General features: G+C 36.2%; 1 protein-coding gene and 1 non-coding gene across 4 annotated transcripts; one reads left to right on the top strand and one right to left on the bottom strand.

Moving 5' to 3' along the window:
- The first annotated feature begins 3,225 nt into the window (after nucleotides 1–3,225).
- On the top strand, nucleotides 3,226–3,298 carry TRNAR-ACG (transfer RNA arginine (anticodon ACG)). The gene has a single exon. It is a non-coding gene; the product is annotated as a tRNA-Arg (tRNA).
- A 3,877-nt stretch (nucleotides 3,299–7,175) lies between these two features.
- LOC125860963 (DNA-(apurinic or apyrimidinic site) endonuclease 2) lies at nucleotides 7,176–18,922 on the bottom strand. 3 transcript variants are annotated; one of them, XM_049541022.1, is made up of 10 exons: nucleotides 18,590–18,919; nucleotides 16,479–16,706; nucleotides 16,165–16,250; nucleotides 13,974–14,089; nucleotides 13,742–13,822; nucleotides 13,261–13,461; nucleotides 12,652–12,800; nucleotides 11,125–11,723; nucleotides 8,812–8,936; nucleotides 7,176–7,310 (listed from the first exon to the last, which is right to left on the bottom strand). In XM_049541022.1, the coding sequence occupies exons 1-9, from the start codon at nucleotides 18,813–18,815 to the stop codon at nucleotides 8,856–8,858; spliced, it is 1,767 nt and encodes a 588-aa protein (XP_049396979.1). In that variant the 5' UTR covers nucleotides 18,816–18,919; the 3' UTR covers nucleotides 7,176–7,310; nucleotides 8,812–8,855. The 3 variants fall into 3 exon arrangements, 2 of the variants coding, with proteins under 2 accessions (XP_049396979.1, XP_049396978.1); XM_049541021.1 differs by lacking the exon at nucleotides 7,176–7,310 and having other exon boundaries at nucleotides 8,728–8,936; XR_007445903.1 differs by lacking the exon at nucleotides 7,176–7,310 and having other exon boundaries at nucleotides 8,793–8,936; nucleotides 11,125–11,728; nucleotides 18,590–18,922.
- Between the last annotated feature and the right edge of the window lie 219 nt (nucleotides 18,923–19,141).

Here is a 19,141-nt window from a genome sequence, read left to right as displayed (position 1 = left end):
ACCGTTAAAATAAAGTTATTTATATCCTCGTTGTTACTAATTTCACCATTTATACCCCTCAATTGGATTGAAAGCCCCAAATCAATTAAAATAACTCAATTTTACTTAAATTACCCAATATTAACCCGACCCAACCCACCTAATGATATAACCTTCATCTTTTACCTCGTGGTTCTTACCCGAAGCCAAAAAGTTTAACCCCTCCGGTACAATTAGAGCTCAAGGATACATACGTCATTCAGAAAAAAAAGATTCTCCAGTAAAATATGAAGAGGAAATCAAAACAAGAAATATTGTAAATTTCATTAGAAGGAGAAAAATGATTTTTTTTAATCCTCTCCATTAATTTTGAATTATTGGATCTTAAAAACTTTCATCCTCTGTTTTTTTTTTTTCTTCTAAACCCAACTTCTTCATCATCATATTCGCCGAATTCTTTACAGTTGCAGCAATTTAATTTCATTTTCTCCACCATTGCTGACTTGCTCTTGTTCGTTCTGAACTCAAAACTTTTCGAATTACCATCTTCAAGAATCGAACGAAAATGGAGGTTTTAACAGATCATAAGGATCCCCAAGAGCATCTAACAGACATGGCCTATTAGCATCAAGCCGCTACAAAAAAGATGAACAAAAATGGGTAAGAAGCGAGGGTTAAAAGATGAATAAAAATGGGTTATATTATTAGGCGGGTCTGATTAAAATTGGGTAATTTAAGTAAAATTGAGTGATTTGGGTTTTTCATTCAATTAAGGGGTATAAATGGTGAAATTAGTAACGGGTAGGGTATAAATAATTTTATTTTAACGGTAGGGATATAATCAACTAATAAATCAAAGTTGAGGGGTATTTTTGACCCTTTTCCTTGTACAAAAACTACTTTAGAGAGACTCTTTTTTATATCTACAACTGCTCTCAACTAAAAAACATGATTAGGAAGATTCTGCAGTTTAGGTTGATAACAAACTTACCTTGAGGAAATATATGCAGTAAAAAATGTAATCAACCACACAACATCGACTTAATGATGTATTTTCATTGTATAAATACTGTAATTTACAGCATTTCTGGTGTCACTCTGACAATAATGATAGACATCAACTAATCCACATGCAAAAGAGAAGGACGTCTCTTCCTATTATTGCGAAGAAGAATTCACCAAGTGTTGGATTTTTCACCCACCAAAAGGGAACATGAGTTGGGTTTAGACCGTCAAGTTAGTTTTACCCTATTGATGATAGTGTCACAATAGTAATTCAACCTAGTACGCGAGAGGAACCATTGGTTCACACAATTGATCATCGCGTTTGGTTGAAAAGCAAGTGGCGCGAAGCTACCGCTTGATGGATTATGACTGAATGCCTTTAAGTTAGAATCCGGGCTAGAAGCAACGCATGCGCCCGACGTCCGTTTGCCGATTCACAGTAGGGGCCTATGGCTCCCAAGCGCACATGTGTTGGCTAAGTCGTCGCGACGGAAGCGTCGTAGTGACCTGAAGTACAATTTGCATCGAGCAGTGGGTAAAATCCTTCGCAAATGACTTAAATACGCGAAGGGGTATCGTACGTGGCAGAGTGGCCTTGCTGGCACGATCCACTGAGATTCAACCCTTTGTCGCTCTGATTCATCCCCTAACCTCAAATTCAATCATTTCTAACTTTTCAAAAGCGAGGTTTATGTATTGCTTACTTCCTTGGAAGAAAAAAAAACGTTAAGTGTTAGAAAAATAAGTATTGAGAATAACATCGTACATGAAATGTTACTATTTTGCCGCTAAGTGTTGAACTATATGTTCTATGCCGACCAATAAGTTGTCCAATAACGATGTCTCATTGCGAGGTTTTTTGTGACGTTTAGATCATTTCTCATGCCTAATGAAATGTCAAGGGCCTAATAACGATCGTCATCATAAGTTTTTTGGGATGTTGAGTGATCCTAAACCCAAGTGACATATCGAGATGCATACGGGTCTACGTAGACAACACGGGCATCCCACACGCGTAGGCCTGGCGACATCAGCTAAGGCATGCACGCATCAGATAGGTGACGTCAGCCGAGGCCAGACGACATCAACCAAGGTCTGCACGCATCAGACATGCAACGTCGGACAAGGTCAGGCGACATCAGCCGAGGCCTGCGCGCATCAGACTCTTGTTTTAGCTTATGAATGATAGTTTCTATTTCTACTCAAAAGCTCTTGTTTTTATTGTAAAAAAACATAGTCAAACACCTTAATTTTTTTTAAATAAGCACTTTTTGCATAAAATAAATATTTTTGACTTTTCAGAACCCAAATGTACATTCACATAAGTTTCCCATTCAAGAATGTGCTAGTTGGGTTAAGGGCTAAGAGTAATTCGTTTAAGAAATTTATAGTATTTCTCTAAATTAACACCAATAATGTAAAGAAACTAGAATTAAAAAAAAAAAACACATGTAATTTATTGCTGAGAAAATTATGTGTATAGATATTTCATGTTATTATTCTATAGTCCTTAGCCCTCACACTGCATATTATATCTCTAAAAATCGAAAACTTAAGTGCATTATACATTTGTTGGCTATATTAAGTGTTACAATAAGCTAATTACTGATGATTTACTTGGACATTTCTAATACAAAAAAACAACTCTAGGGGAGTGATTAAATATAAGGACAATGGAGGAAAACATATATATTGAAGAAAGTAAAGGTAGTGAGTTTTTAATTTGTTTTGATTTTTGTGGCTGCTTGAGTCAATGAAGTTCAAGCGTCGGTGGAATCACCGACAAGGGTGGTAGTAGGATGAATAAAATCGCTTCAAATTTAATCAGAGGTCTACAGTTGAAATCTTGGGTATGAAAAAAGATTTTGTTTGAAAACACTTCCCTTCTTAAATAAGCGTTATACAATGTGAATTCAAATTAATTAGGATCCAATACAAAAATCAAATTTTAGATGAGAAACTTAAAAAGAAGAAGAAATTATCGTTGGAATCACCGATAAAGGTTGTGGTAGGATGGATAGGGTCGCAGCAATTGTAACCAAAGGTCTCGAGCTGAAAGCTTAGATTTGAAAAATGTTATGTTAGAAAATACATTCCCTCCCCTTAGATAGGCCTTATTACACGAGGTGAATCCAAATTAGCCGAAACTCAATATAAAAATAAAAATAAAATAAAAAAATTATCATTGGAATACTAGATGTAAAAGTGTTATATAATGTTTTCACTTTCAAATGTCAACATGACTCCGTGGCCCAATGGATAAGGCGCTGGTCTACGAAACCAGAGATTCTGGGTTCGATCCCCAGCGGAGTCGCTTGTGTTATATATATATTTTTTAAGTCTTCTTTAGAATTGAAAGTTCTTATTTTCGTCACTACTTGGTAAGTTCGAGCACTATGCAAAACGAAACTAAATATTACTAAATACTTAAGAGGAAATAAGTACGTAGATGATCGAGTTTATCATCTTATTCGGAACTCGATATATTACTTATATGAAAATAGATGAGATGGTCAGGCTCATCATCTTGATCGGAACTAGATATAGTACTTAAGTGGAAATCGGTAGAGAGTTATGCTCATTATCTCTGAATTTCAACGGCTTGGTTTCAAAATGTAGACAATTTTTTTTTTGTTCAAAAAAAGAAGTCAAATTAATATATACACTAATAATTGGGCTCATAGTAAAATATTTATAATTTTTTTTAAACACACACACACACACACATATATATATATATATATATAAAGTTATCAGAACTAAAATCACAAAGGGAAAAAAGAAGTGGGTGTGTGGAACACATCAATTATCCCTATAACTATAACTGAAGGCAAATAAAAACTAAAACATGTGTATATATTAATGTGATTAATCTGTGTTATTAATGTGATTTTCTATAATGTATTTCACCTGAAAATATTAATCTCTATAAACAAACTGGTGTGGGTCTAAATTACATATGGTCATTCATCTTTCATGCGCTAACATTATCAAACTCGTGTATACATTAAGCTCTTGCTCTTCTAGAATTCAAGAAGATGTTTGTCATCAACCCTTTTGCTTCTACTTTTGAGGAATGTGAAGGTCTTTCTCCAAAGACACTTTCATGGAATACGAGCGCGGATTCTTGCTCGTGGGATGGAGTTTATTGTGATGAGACGACAAGCGAAGTGATTGAGCTTGACCTCAGATATAGCCAACTTCAAGGCAAGTTCCTTTCCAACAGTAGCATCTTCCAACCCTCTGCTCTCAAAAGGCTCGATTTATCTATGAATGATTTCTCTTACTCAAACATTTCACCTAATTTCGGTGGGATTTCTAGCTTGACATATCTTGATCTTTCCTATTTGACGTTCACAGGTCAAATACGTTCTGAAATTTCTAATCTTTCTAAACTAAGTTATCTTCGTATCTATGGTTACTCAACTAGTTTAACACTTTGGACCGCACAAACTTGGACAGCTTCTTAAGAACTTGACCGAATTAAGAGAGCTTGAGCTTTCCAATATGGGCATCTCTTCAACCATTCCTCCAAATTTCTCTTCTTATTTAACAACTATGCGTTTTCCGGGCACACAATTATATGGGATATTACCTGAAAGAGTTTTCCACCTTCCAAACTTGAGATTGCTTGATTTATCAAGGAATTCTCAACTTTCAGTCAGCTTTCCAATAACCAAATGGAATAGCAGTGCATCTCTGAAAGATTTATCTCTAAATGGTGTGAATTTTACAATCGTACCTGAACCCATGAGTAACTTTTTTGGACCTGTTCGACTATTCAATGAAAATTGGACACAACTGGAATCACTAAATCTTCAATCCAATTTCCTAACAGGTCCAATTCCTTCTGATGTTAGTGGATGTGAAAGCCTACAGCTACTCTCGATGTCATCCAACAGTTTGAATGGAACGATACCATCCTAGATATCCTCCCTTCCGTCCCTGAAATATTTAGACTTGAGCAATAACAACTTCAGTGGCCAACTTGAGGAGTTCAAATCCAAAGAAGTGTTTTGGATAGATCTAAAAAAAAATTACTTGCAAAGTTTCATTCCAAACTAACTCCTAAACCAGGAGAACTTGACGTTTCTTAGCCTATCATCAAACAATTTCAGTGACAATCTAAATTTTAGCATGTTTTCAAACTTGAGTGGACTAGGCACACTTAATCTTTCATATAATAGTTCATATAATAGTTTCTCATGGGCTGATAAGGATCAAGTCAAGTCTAATTTGCTCTACGCTCTTTATGACTTGGATTTGCGCTCCAATTTGCTGCAAGGGTCACTACCTATTCCACCAAGTTCTATAGAGAACTTCTACAAATCACCTAATAAGCTTAGCAGACATATCCCTTCGACTATTTGCAAACTAGAATTTCTGAGAGTTCTGGATTTGGCAAGTAATAGTTTGAAGGGAGCAATCCCACCTTGTTTTGGTAACATGAGCGCAATTGAGGTTTTAGATTTGCGCTACAATAATCTTAGTGGGACAATTCAAACAAACTTTAGTGTTGGAAATCCACTCAGAAGCTTTAATTTGCGTGGAAATAAGTTAGAGGGGGAAATCCCACATTCTTTGATCAATAGCAAGCGACTGGAAGTTCTTGATTTAGGAAACAATGAGTTGAATGACACATTTCCAATGTGGTTGGGAACTCTACCAAACTTGATGGTTTTGATCTTGAGATCAAATAAATTGCAATGGACCCATCAGAACATCAAAGACTAAGAGATTGTTTCCTCAACTTCGAATTGTAGACATCTCATCCAATGGATTTTATGGGGATTTACCAACACATCTTTTGGAGAATTTTCAAGCCATGAAGAAAGTTGATGAAAACCCCAATGTATATAGGAGATTACTATTATAAAGATTCCATAACAATTTCATCAAAAGGAATGAACATAGAACTGGTTAGAATTTTTTCGATGTACACAACCATTGATCTTTCAAGCAATAGATTTGAAGGTAACATTCCAAGTGTTATAGGATATCTCACTTCACTAGTTCTGTTGAACCTATCTCATAATAGTTTGGAAGGCCATATACCAACATCACTTGGAAGTGTATCAGCGCTTCAATCATTGGATCTCTCATTTAACAAACTTGGTGGAGAGATACCAGTGCAACTTGCATCTCTGACATTTCTTGGATTCGTAAGTGTCTCTCACAATCATCTCGTTGGATGCATCCCTAGTGGAAACCAGTTTGCTACGTTTGAAAGTGGTTCATTTGAAGGGAATGATGAATGAACACAAAGTTATAACCATGAGAAAGAAAAAGAAAGTGGCCAGACAAGTCAGGTATTCAACTCTAACTCTACACTAAATCTTCTGCTCAAGTCTAACTATATTAGCAGTGTTTCCTTCAAATGTTTTGTAACTAACTACTAGTTTAAATGATGAAAGTTCTATTATTTTTCAAAACCACTCCTTTGTGGCATTAATTATTGATGCTAAGTTCTGTGAAACAAGAAAAGAACGTTGCTATATCACGTTATTCGGATAAAGATTTTCTAATGTCTTAAGCAATACTACAAATAAGATATACAGGAAAAAAAGTGGGAAAGAAGAATTTACCTCATCTTTGTTTCATATATACTCCCTCCGTTTCAATTCTGGTTTTAAGAAATAATGAAAAATAAATTGAAACAGAGGGAGTATATAGAACTAGAAGGCTAGAGAATACAACTCAACTTGGATCAAAATCTGACAGCAATATACCAGTCACCTATAGCACATAAAATTATCGCACTATAGTTACTTTGAATATAATTTTTTTTCTTGGCATCATACATCAGTTCAGTTGGCCTTTTCTTTACAATTAATGCATTTCACAACTTCATATATGTCACTCTCTCTGTCTCAAATTATTTGTCGTGATTCCTTTCCACCTCCTTAAAAAATATTAATTAGGAGAATTTTTAACTATATTACCCTTTGTTGATATTTGAACCACCATAACATCACCCCATAATTGAGGTATTTGTAGTCTTCAAGAACAATAGCTACAATGGTGAAATGAGGAAACATAATTAATTTGTCCTAAACTTTCAAAACGACAAATAATTTGAGACGAAGGGAGTAACTCTACCGTCTCTAGAAACAAACAAATATCAAAATAGATCAATAAATGAGTATACTATAGTTGCATCACAAGGAGGAGAGGAAAGTGAAATGGTAGTGCTTGGAAAGAGTATATTATTGTTGGGGAGTTGTTAATTAAGAGACAAAATGAAGTATGGAATATTCCTCTGCACAAATCCAATCAATCTGTATACTTGTCAATTAATTACTCCATCCATCCAATTTTTGTGGTACCTGTCGAATTTCGAGGTCAAACGAGTTTTTTATTCAATATAACATATATACTTTGAATTGTTAATTATTGTGTCTTAAAGTGCTCTTTTGCGTAGTTTCCAAATACTAAAGTTTCTTTCAAAGTATTTAAAGATTATGTGTCCGGATTTAGGATTCAAATTAAGATGTTGACTCTAGATATTCAAACAACGTCATATAAATTGGGACAGAAGAAGCAAAGAAAGTTTTTTCTAAAGGAACTAATCAGTAACAAAAGTTCCACGAAATGTTTTTTGAAGGATGGAATCTATTGATAGATGCATGCTGTGTAGATTACTATATCTCCTTAACCTGAACAACGTACAACTTATTATATTTTCTTCACTCTTTTGTAATTGAAGTGTATACACCACGATGACTGAAGAATGTGGACATAGAATTATAATGAGAAAGCAAAAGAATGTGGCCAGAAAAGTCAGGTAGCTGAATAGACATTTTGAGCCATTAATGAATAGCAATTCAATTGGTTTTTGTAAAGCTGATATACCCTTCGTTGAAAAAGTGAAATATTTATAACCCTGTCTTTACACAAATGGCCCAGATATACCCTTCCGTCGTGTCAATTATTTAGTGTCCCAATATGTCAGTCCTTTGTCTATTTTTACCTCTCCTTAGAAGCTCCCACCCTTTTGCTCCCTTGGTGACTCGAACCCACAACCTCACTGTTGGGGGTGGAGGGTGTTTACCATCCGAGCAACCCCTCTTGTCTAATAAGCCAGTCCTGACTATTGTCTCTCAAGAAAAAAGAACATGATTACTTCAAATCCTATGTGAACTTACTTTTTCTTTATTAAACTCCTTAACCAGAAATTATAACAAAGTTCCATTTCTTAAAAGATCCATATCTCAATGAAAGCATTCATGTAAATTCAGAAAATTAATCATGTCTAACTAATCAACATCATTCTAGCTTGAAACTAACAACCAAATTCACCAGAAAGTTTAGTTTTATGAGCACTTCTCAAACCAAATCAATATCTTAAAAGCATGGAAAATATACTTAGGAACCTAAAAATGACCAACTTAATGCCACGAACGGTTTTGCGTCCAAAATTGGTAATTCTAGTAACACATAAAAATTCTGTAAAGGTCACTAATGATTTCCTTCTAAAATCTTGGACATGATAATATGTATGACAGTTAGACATCATCCATCTTTTCACTTATTTGATAAGCTAAGAACTCCAGGAAATTAAATTAATACTAGAAAGCTCAATAATCAACCAAAAACTTCATATGTGAAATTCATACCCCCGCATGCAGGAAATGTGAAGTTGTGAAAGAAGATGATTAATTGAAAAGTAATTATGTCAAAGAATACAATAGCAGAAAGAAAAGAAGAACTCTTCGCCCAAATAAACATCTAAATTATGTTAGATAATTTCAGCTAATACCGATTCAAAAATAAAACTGAATCTATTTTGAAACAGCAGCCCATTTGAAGTAACTGCAATTTGCTAACCTGAACTCTCATTATCATGTAGGTGAATATATGCAGTGGAGACTTCATTTTCCTTTTCCCTTGGATTTTAAAACAGCAGCCCATTTGAAGTAACCGCAATTTGCTTCAGGATTTGATGAAGGTCCCTGGGATAGAGAATGTGGATTTTGTAAAAACAAATTCAGGAAAATAGAAGGATACATGCGCAAATCTCCTATTAGACATAAATTACACCATTCATAGGATGCTACATGTAAAGACCTCATGAGAGTTGAGACTTGAGACTACCACTCATTCTCTTTGCAAATAATACAATGACTCTAGGATGTCAAAAATGTGGTCGCTAAACCCAAAGATGATATGAAGTCAAACAAATTAGAAAGAGATGCAAATTTCACATTCAGCTCCATAGTATCTTCCGACAGAGATAAACACGAAAATTACAACAACGATAAAACCTACCATCCACTTCATTTTTATTTTTTTTATAACCGTGGTGTCCGGGCCAGCTTGCGTCACCTTGACTAATTCCACAGGATACCTAACACCTCCCACCAAGGCTAGAACGGATGGGAAGAAATCACCTAGTGTTTTGTCAACTTGAGACCTCAGTGCTCAACCCACTTTATTGACCACTAGGCCACACCCTTGGGTGCTCATCATCCATTTCATTTTGATAAGTAGAGAAATAACTTTATTAAATACTACCCAGACAATGCAACAATAATTATTATTATTATTATTACTATCTTGACAATGATGAGAGTGCATTTAAATAACACTGGAACTCTTGTAGCTAAGTAAAACAGAGTCCTAAAAGTTCATAAGAGTACCCAGATTATGTATATTATATTATTTACACTAGAAACCAAAAGACAGCAGAAGTCCCATATTACAAGCAGCGCAGTCTTACACTTTCCTCCAAAACATCAAAGATTTTGTTCTACTCACACATTCCAAAGATAGAACGGAAGGATTACACAAGACCTTTTAATGTCCTTAACTTTTTACTCCTCCCAACATTCCAGTGCACCTCTCACTGAATTTGGCATTTCACATTGTACCCCAAAAGGATTTTGGAATTAGCACCACAACTACCAATTACATTAACAAAGCAAAAGCACATGAGACACATTTTGATCGCAAGTGTCGCGATACAGATCCCTCTTCTTTGTAAGTTGTCCTGCATTAAACAACCCTCATGCTGCAATTCATGTGCAACAAGTCACTTCTGGGAGAGCCTTGATTTCCAAATCATTCTCCGTCTATGTTGCTCGGACTATTCAAAAATACCAACGGGTGTCTCAAATACTCCAAAAGTAATGCATTTTTGGAGTATCCGACACGGGTGCGGCAACAGTTTCGGAGAGTCCGAGCAGCATAGTTCTCCATGGCCATTGTGTCTCTCCTGAACCCTGATATTCCATTATTATACCATCAAAGCAGGCTACAAATTATGTTGCTCAGACTCTTCAAAGTTGGTGTTGCATCCGTATCGGATCCTCAAAAATGCACTACTTTTAGAAAATCCAACACTCACCCGGTGGTATTTTTAAAGAGTCCGAGCAACATAGGCTACAAACACCTTAGTGAACAAATGCAATCATTGAGTCTTGGAAGCTTATTTGGAAGACAAAGCTGCCGAGAACGATTATATGTTTCACACTGATAGCTCTCAAAAGAGCCTGTTTAACTCAAGACAATCTCTGTAAAAGGAACTTCCAATTGATCAATAGATGCTACTTGTGTTTGCACAACTCAGAGTTCATCAATCATTTATTCCTACACTATCCGGTGGCTGAAAGTATGTGGATCAATCTTGGATTAAGTTGGACTCCACCTTAGGGTATAGGATGCTATTGGAAGGGTGTTGTAAATGGAAAGTTGACAGGACCATGGGGAAATTCTGAAAGATGATCCCAGCCTGTATCTTTTGGTGTCTATGGAAAGAAAGGAATCAAACATGTTTTTATGGCTTTTCAACTCCAAACAACCTTCTCAAATGTAAATGCCTTTTGCATCTTTTTAGCCGGAACACTCCCCCCACCCCCCTGTAAATAGTGTTGTTATCTTCCTAGATTATCCAGCTCCACTCAATCTAGCTTAATCCCTCAACTTTTTGTTCTTCTGTATATTTTTGGTTAGCTCTCTGGGCCTGAACTGTGAAACAATGTAATGGAGATAACAACTGATTAATTTTGTAACTTCCATCTTCTTGATTCCAGAAATGAAACAACTACTTCATAAAAAAAAGAGAACTTAAATTGGTAATTCTAAATATCTTACGCCATTGCTACCAAGTATTAAACTCAATCCACTAACAATGGAGCATACCTCAGCTCGAGCACAGGCATAAAATCTGCGGCCCAAATTGGGCCCTGCTTTTTTAACGACCCGAGGAACACAAGGTTCTTGATGGCCCTTACAAAGAGGTACACTATTCTGCATCAATTGCTGAATCCTTTGCCACTCCTGTAATGCCACTTTTCTCTTCTCTTTATCTGAGTCGCATACATCTAGCTGGCACTTATGTTGATTATTGTCAATTGCACTTGATCTGCAGTCCTTTGAAGCGCCACTTTCATCAGCAGCAGAAGGCACTCCATCAGGCTCAATCTGAGAATAAGATATGTCTGTCTGACAAAGTTTAGAATCAGCAAAGCTGCTGCTAGAAGTCTCACTTCTATGTGTGCGTTTCTGGAAGAATGAGTTAAGTGTGAGCTGAGACCCCTGACCAAGCCTCGCTTTCTTCTTGGTCGCAATGCAGGGAAGAATATTAGCGTTGCTTTGAGAGCCAAGCACCGAAATCTGAGAAGCTCTACTACCATATTTCTCTGGAGTTGAGAGAAAGTCTTCCTGACTTGGAATCTGAGGGCTTTCACTTTCCTCTGAAACAACTTGCTCAGTTGTTTGCCTTCTCGTGAACATTGACACTGCACTTTTGAGAAGGAAATTCAAAAGACAAACTACAATGTGATAAACTGAACACAGAACGCAATGCTGCGCCATACAAAAACCAAACTGAACATAATTTATTAGTGCTTACATGATGGTCAAGAGGGCACCCTTTAAATGACTGATAAATAAACTCAACTAGGTGAGTGGATAGACTCAGCTAGTTATACTTGACAAAACATGGAACATCAGTCATAGTAATGTATATGTACATCACAAACCCCACGCATCACTTTATTGGCAATCATACATGATCCTTTTGGTTGCAATAACTGACTTCTAATTATTTAAAAGCCTTTGGCATAATAGAAGATATAAGTTAAATTAATTTTTCTCAAAGTAAAATTCCCAGGACTTTCCTCTAGTTTTCAATATTATGATGACCTCTCTTCTAGGAGACAAAATGTAATTGAGACTAACAGCTTGCTAAATGAATTAATTTAATTTTAGAATGAGAGAGAGAGAGAAAGAAAATCTAAGTGACTGATTTCTCTTCTACTCTTTCTGTTTTGAATTGATTTAAACTTGGAGAAGAAATAAGAGATTGATTTGATCAACTAGGCAACTAGCATGAACATTAACTAGCCGTCAGTTAACTAAATTCCTCCAAATAACAGCATTCACAAGCCCAAAGAAGAAGAAAACAGCTTTAGCTGCAACAGATTGTTTGCTGCTTGATTGCTACCTACCCCCATCAATATTAAACCAATACTTTTTATTTGCACATCACACAAAAGATTTCTATAACATTCTGGAAATTAATTTTGGAACAATAACATCAAACTTGATATAAAGTGATTGTGAATTGTGTGAGCAGATATCTATATCAAAAGAGTTCCAGTTAAACAAACACAACAGCGTCTCCAAGAAAATTGATATTTTAATGTAACTTGACTAAAGTCTCACCAAGAGTTTGACTCCCGAAGACCTGGGGATGATATCTGGTAGATAATGGCGGGGTGCTATGCTCCAATACTTCAGGAATTTCTACTAAACTCATGTAAACTGGAACATGATCAGAACCTTCTAATTTGATGCTCCTCCCTCCTTTCCACCTGTGGAGTGTAGATATCTAAAGTGTGATTGCCAGATCCTCAATCACCATGTTATCAGACAACCATGAGTGATAACAGTTGCTAACATGAACAATAATGAACAATTGAAAACCCAATATAAGTTGGCCAATATCATGTATGTGATTAACTCATCTGATACTGCCAGAGGTTCTCTTTTGCACTATATATTTTCACAGGAAAAGAGTGATAACTAAGGGTACTAGTTGGAATTTACTTGCTATAATCATCATGACAAATCAATCAGAAACTGTAACATGACAGATTTAAGAGAGCACATTTCTTTCCATCGCAGCAAAGCATCCAGGTTATCTGATCAAACTAAGGTATACTGACATAGAGCTGCTAAGTAAAATTATTATCTTTCAGAACTATCCTCACTTGTCTATAATTACAGATCGCAATCATGTAATTTCCATATTATGAATAGCTAAATGTTTACCTTGGCGTATTTCCAGGTTTGCACCTTTGAAATTGCATCAATATGTCACACTCTGCAACATTGCAAGTAACAAAGTCATGCCCTTCCTGAGTTTCCTCACCATGCAAGCATGATGTGGCACTAAGTATGTGATCAATCCTAGAACCATAATTAAATTCCTCGGCTCCTGTACTCTGTGACCAGCAAGTATAGGCTCCTTTTCTGTAGCAAATTACTAGATGAAGTCAACAAAAGGTTCATAAAATAAGATGACAAGAAATACAAAATTTAAAGGAAATCAAGATGAATACTCTTACTTCTTAATTGACCTTGAGAATCAAAGAAAAACTCATCCCATATGTGTCTTTTTTAGAAAAAATGTGCAGTGAATGATTAAGATAGATAGGAATTAACATCGGACATGATTTCCTCCCTTTTCCCCTTAGCCGTGTAGTGAGGATTAAGAAATTACAAAAGTAAACATAAATAGAAAGAGAGAAACCTATCAGGATGCTTTGCTCTAAAAATATCAAGGAGACGCCCTCCATTTTGCACTAGCAATGATCTAAACCATTGTCTGAACCTGCAACGCAGGGAAAATTAACCATTTACTAAAAAGAATTGTTCTTAAAAGATGATACAAAAGAATTAATTTATATAGTGCATATAAATTTTATTTTATTTTTAAACTGGTAACTGTTATTGCATATAAAAAATTTCAGGAAACAGCTTACACGTTCTTCTCAAAATCAGGTTCTGCGTCGCACCGATCTATGGAAGCAGGAGCAATATTGAGGTCACCTACAATAATAATCCTCCTTCCTTGATGCATGAGGCACTCCCATCTTCTCTACATAAAGATTACTAGTGTGAAGCAAAGAGTGTGAAGTTCAGAATTGCAGGTTTACAATGTACATAACAGGCAATTTCTGCAGTCAATGAAGAAGTATGGTAATAGACATAATACCCATGAAAAGATAGCACGTATGTGTAAATAGCAGAAATAATTGGTTAACAAAATAGAAAGAGAAGTACAGGTCACTGAAGTAGCATTAAACAACCATAAATAAGCGGCTGTAAAGCATGTTAGTAAAAACATCAATCAAATTGATGCTTTCATTTCCTTGTCCCTTTATAAAAAATATAGTAGGTAACTTGTTTTTTCCAATCCTTCTCTTTAAATGAAAGGAGAAATTTAAGTAAACAAACACACCAAAGGATGACACCAACCATAGCCACCTTTCTAGTTTCTATCACCAAGAGGGCTCAAGATGCCACAAAAACGATAAGAGCTCTAGAAGAATGACCAAGTCATCCTTGAGGAATTAGCCATGTCTTTTTCCTTTTTTTTTTTATGAAGTAATATCTTTATTGACGTATGGACTCTAAACGCCCATATACAGTTAGTATAGAAATGAGTAGAAAACCTACAAAAAAGATATGGTTCTCTACAAAAACCTTCAATCTTCTATACACAAAGGAACCTCACAGGTGCACCAAAAAAGGGAGAGATCATTCCTCAATTGTATAAAGTTCATCTCAACATCTTCAAAAGCTCACCTAGTTTTCTCTCCAAACGACCCACATAAGAGCTAGTGGAGCAACATTCTATGCCCTGCGTCTTCTCTTCCATCTATCGTAATTCCAACTGAACATTAACTCTTTTACCGTGTCTAGCATAACTCAAGATAGTCCAAACCAACAGGATTCTCACCATGACCTCAAGGCTACCTGGCAATGAAGGAGGAGATGGTCGACGCCTTCACTCGAGCTTTTACACATAAAACACCAACTAATGTACGTAACCTTCCTCTTCCTTTGATACTCTACCGACAATATCACTCCTCTTCTTAGAAGTGAATGGAAGAAACACATCTTTCTCGGTACCTTTGGAATCCAAACCAATCTATGTTGAAATGCAACCTCTTTCCTAACAAGGAGTTTCTCATAGAATGACCAAACAGAAAACAATCCATAGCCCCTCTCCCCCTCCAACCTCCATACATCCTGGCTATTCTGTGGTGTTCCTTGTTTGTGAAGTAGCTCAACTAGATTTTGGAACTACGACACTTCTCAGTCTAGAAAGTTCCTCCTAAAACTGAAATCCCAAAAAGATTCTTCATCTTGCAGTAGGAGTCTTCCTAATTTCTGCTACGATTCATCTCCTATTCCGAAAAGTTATTAAACCAACCTACAAAACTAATGTACCATGTAGCAAGCAAGCAATTGAAGCATGATACTAGCTCCCCGGATTCCAAACATCCTTCATCATATACTACATCCATATATATTCAATCCTTCAGCCATTACACCCTAAAGGACTAGAACAACTACAAATATAAAAAAAAGAGAGTTCAACAACAACCTTCTCCCACCTAAAGAATTGTAAATTTACATCCCAGATAACACAGATACTTTCCAAAGCCACAGTCATGCCGTGGTCGAGATTTTGATCCCTAGGTAAATGACAACAATGAGGCAACTACATTGGATTCCCACAACATTGTCCAAATAGGATTTCTGAAGTACTCAGATCCATTTTCTAAGCCTTTGCACCCACTATATTTAATGTTGTGTGTGACAGCAATCTTTTCTATGTTAACATTTAGATCAAAGACACTCTGATCCCAAATTAGTTGGGATTGTTTATATGAATTCTCCATATCTTTTCTGCTCTATTTGGGTCCCATTCATTCCAATAATCTGTGTTAAGATTTGGTGCAACTAAAACTTCAAATGAACCTCTGTAGTGAACTTATGACCAATAAAGAAAATAACACAACACATAAGAATACAGGATGCTTGAGATATTTGGTGCAAGACATCATCATCAATAAAGCAAAAGCTAATCTTATATTCGAAAATAGGAGAAAATATCACTTCTCAGGTTCTCATAATTTGAAAACCGAAGTGGGAATTGATTACCTCTAACATCTTAAAAAATGTGAGCTTAAATTGGATTCTTTCAGAGTCATCTTGAACAGCTCTGGGCCCATATAAATTGAATAGAACTGCAAGAAGAAAACATTTGTCAATCACCAAACTGTGGTAGGAAATAAGATACTTGAATGTGCAACAAAACATTAAGGAAAAGTTTTTTAAGAAAATTGAAGAGTTATATCACATAGCGAGTTGAAAAAAGAGAAGGACAAGGCTCGGAAAAAAAACTTTAGACTGTGATTTATGTTACTACTAAGAATCAGACATCCCTGTCGTTTTCGTGGATAGCATGTACTCACCAAAATGACCATGATCAGTGATCAGACAACGTCCCTCACTATCAACTTTAAGAAGCTCATCTCTAGAAAAGCACTCGAGGCCTTCAGCTATTGAAGGGCACTTCTCCTTTCTAGGTTCATATCCTTTAGATGTTGCGAGGAGACCAGTGAAGCCTTCTTCTGCAGAAATCGGCAAAGCTACTTCATTGCTCATGAATGCAGATTTTACACGACAAAAGGTAGCAACACCTGGACAAATAGACATAAAATCGATCGTTTGTTTCATTAGCTACATTGTCCTACTTCAGACATACCAAGTCTTAAAGAGAAATGTCAAAAATTATACAAGAAAAAAATTCCTTAAGCTTCACCAAGCGTAGATTATCCTTGATCACACATTATCCACAATCCACAAGATTTTATTATTTTCTCTCCAATCCATAAGACTTAAGACACTCTATGTTTCATCAACTTCAACAGCACTCAACGAGTTCTTTAGGGAGAAAAAAATAAAAAGGCAAAAAATAATTTCCAGCCTTGACACATTCAGAGAATTAAGGGACAAAGGAAATTTCATTTGACACTACAAAATGATTAAGGAATCTGATCAACCCTTCCATTTACAACCTTAACAGTTGCCCTCCATGCAAAGAAACTTTTATAATCCTAAAGACAGCGAAAACAGAGAGAGATGCAGGGTGTTGTAGGTATGACGAAAATGTTCTCAGATGAAATCATTTTCCAGTGTCAGGTTATTTTCAGTTGCTGCAAATTTATCAAAAATGAGCTGCTCATCCATACCACATGCACCCTGTAATTGAGCTAGTCCAAAGTTTCCCTATCGGTTAAGATCAGTTCAGCTACAATTCATTGAAAAAATTAACTCAGCTGAGATTGACACGGAATGGAATAATGCAAATTTAGAGTACCTATCAAACAATCAGCTACACCTCAAGAAGGGAGGCTGAATGTTGTATACAACGTCACAATTATTTATATGTATATAAAATAGATGTTGAATCTCCTTGATTTTTTCGTGTATTTAATTCTTTATACTTGAATCCCCTTAGTGAAAATTCTCGCTCAGGCCCTCCACCTCAACCTAGGCCACTTGTATCAATCCTCTATATATGTTCCCCTCTAATTCATATTCCGCTCCAATACTCGATAACTCTCCACTTCTTTCGGGCATATTTCATTCCAATAAAAAAATTGTTGATTCGTGTTTGGTCTCTTTGGACAATCCTCCTCTCATTAGCTAGCTTTTGATATTGAATAAAGCACAAAGTTCATTTCTTTATCATGGTATCTGGATCAGGCATATCTCAATTCATTGTTTACCTGAAGTTGGTGTCTAGGACTTGTGAAGGGGTGTTGATTCTTCCACATGGGTTGTGGATGGGTGTTTGGTCTCATTATATGAACCTGGACAATTCTTCTCTCATGAGCTAGTTTTTGAGGTTTAGTTAGGGCCCAAAGTCCACTTCTTTATCATGTTATCAGAGTCTCAGGTTTATCCCAATTCATTATTTACCCGATGTAGGGCCCCACCTTATATTGTACACGCTCCAAATCTATGTTGGTCAGACTCTTCAAAAATGATATTAGGTGCATGTCAGACCCTTCAAAAGTAGTGCATTTTTAGAGGATCCGACACTAGTGCAGCAACATTTTTGGAGAGTCCGAGCAACTTAGCTCCTAATATCTGGTCTTAGGCATGCAGGGTGTTGATTCTCCCACATCGTGATGTGTGTTTGGTCTCCTTTTATGTTGGAAAATCCTCTCCCACCTCATAAGCAAGCTTTTGGGTTGAATTAGACCCAAAATCCATTTTTTTCTCATGTATCAGAGTCGAGCTCATCCCACCACCCTATATTGTCCTCTTGGGTGTGCACTGTGCAGGGTGTTGGATTCTCCCACATAGCTCCTTATATGGTGTTGTATAACCCTCCCCAGAAAGCTTTTGGGATAGCCTTAGACCCAAAGTCCATTTCTTTATTAACTTTAAGCACTTTTTTAAAAGCTATCCAAAACTCACCCTTAAAAAAAATAGTTTTTTTTTTCAAATTGCAAACACAAGCCCTAACACAAATGTGAAAAAAAAAAAAGGAGATATTAAACATGAAACTTACCGGAATATCCAGAAGAGCGTCCACGATCAGAAGTACGAGTGCAACAAGAGAAGAAAGACTCATAACCTTCAGCACGAACCAAATCGGCTCTAAGATCATGCTTCGACAACTTAGTCTCCTGAAAACAGATAATATCAGCATCAAGTGAATCCAACAATTTGAGAAGTGAACCGAACTGCTGTATGCGTGGCCTTAAACCGTTCACGTTGTACGTCACTATCTTCATTCTTCTTCCAATGCAATTCAATTCATCAGAAGATTGCAGAACCGACAATGGAGGTCAGTAGTAGTAAAGCAACTGTGCGGAAAACAGCTTTTCCTTCATTGTTGTTTGCTCTTCGTACGGAGGAGGGGAAACAAACGACGTCGTTTTGAGATGTATGAAAAAGCATTCTTTCATGAATCTTGACCCACCACCCAATACAAAATAGCCCATTCCAAAAACCCAAAAAAAGGGGGAAATGGCTCAAATTTATTTACGAATCAAATTGATCGATAAATGGCTCTAAGTAATAATGTTGATTCGTTATCTTGGTCATGTGATCGAAAAAT

Source organism: Solanum stenotomum, chromosome 3 (assembly GCF_019186545.1).
Source record: "Solanum stenotomum isolate F172 chromosome 3, ASM1918654v1, whole genome shotgun sequence".
Classification (NCBI taxonomy): Eukaryota; Viridiplantae; Streptophyta; class Magnoliopsida; order Solanales; family Solanaceae; genus Solanum; species Solanum stenotomum.
Note: the sequence above shows the minus strand (reverse complement) of the source record. Positions and strands in the feature narration are given on the sequence as shown.

Bases quoted from the DNA above. Each gene is read 5' to 3' on its own strand.
- LOC125860963 (XM_049541022.1), bottom strand. From the start codon at position 18,815: ATGAAGATAGTGACGTACAACGTGAACGGTTTAAGGCCACGCATACAG. The intron at 13,462-13,741 runs GTTTCTCTCTTT...AATTTGCTACAG, and splicing joins AGAGCAAAGCATCCTGATAG to AAAAGGAGCCTATACTTGCT. The intron at 8,937-11,124 runs GTATGCTCCATT...TCTCTATCCCAG, and splicing joins ATGCCTGTGCTCGAGCTGAG to GGACCTTCATCAAATCCTGA.